General features: G+C 53.0%; 1 protein-coding gene across 1 annotated transcript in view; it reads right to left on the bottom strand.

Moving 5' to 3' along the window:
• AQP5 (aquaporin 5) overlaps window positions 1-390 on the bottom strand; it is a 3,347-nt gene extending 2,957 nt beyond the window's left edge. Inside the window, exon 1 of the mRNA XM_010136818.1 lies at window positions 9-390. Within this exon, the coding sequence (XP_010135120.1) occupies window positions 9-309 (301 nt within the window). The 5' untranslated portion in view covers window positions 310-390. The remainder of the gene's footprint in view (window positions 1-8) is intronic.
• Window positions 391-593: the final 203 nt, after the last annotated feature.

A 593-nucleotide genomic window follows, 5' to 3' on the forward strand; every position in this document is an offset into this window, starting at 1 on the left:
TTTTTTTTTTGCGATGGCCTCGACCAGCTGGCCGATCACGTAGGAGAGCGTCCGGAGGAAGGAGATCTGGTTCCCGACGAAGAAGGCGATGGTCACGGCTGGATTGATGTGGGCACCGCTGATGTGGCCGAACGCCTGCACCAATGTCCCGATGGCCAGGCCAAATGCCAGCGCGATCTGAAGGATGCTGGGGAGAGCGGACGGCCACTTCAGGGCTGAGCCAAGGCCAATGAAGACGAAGATGAGTGTGGAGATAAACTCAACGAAGACGGATCGAGCAAAGGCCAGGGTCAATACTTCCTTCTTCATGGTGGGAGTGGTGGAGGGCAGCTAGGAGGGAAAAAATGTTCAGGTTTCCTCCGTCTCTAGGCTCTTCTGTCTGCACCCAGTGGTAGGGCCATACCTATCTATATATGCAAGAGCAGCAGGGAGCTGCGTTACAAGGCAGTGGGTGGAGCCAGGGAATTAGCCAGTCCTCCCAAATTATCATGTGAAACTGGAAAAGTTTCCACCTGAAAATAACTTTGGAGACTCTTGGTGAACCAGTGACTCAGATATTGGTGGCATTTCTTTCTCCTTCCCTCTGCAAACAA

This window comes from Buceros rhinoceros, unplaced genomic scaffold (assembly GCF_000710305.1).
Source record: "Buceros rhinoceros silvestris isolate BGI_N320 unplaced genomic scaffold, ASM71030v1 scaffold16805, whole genome shotgun sequence".
NCBI lineage: Eukaryota > Metazoa > Chordata > Aves > Bucerotiformes > Bucerotidae > Buceros > Buceros rhinoceros.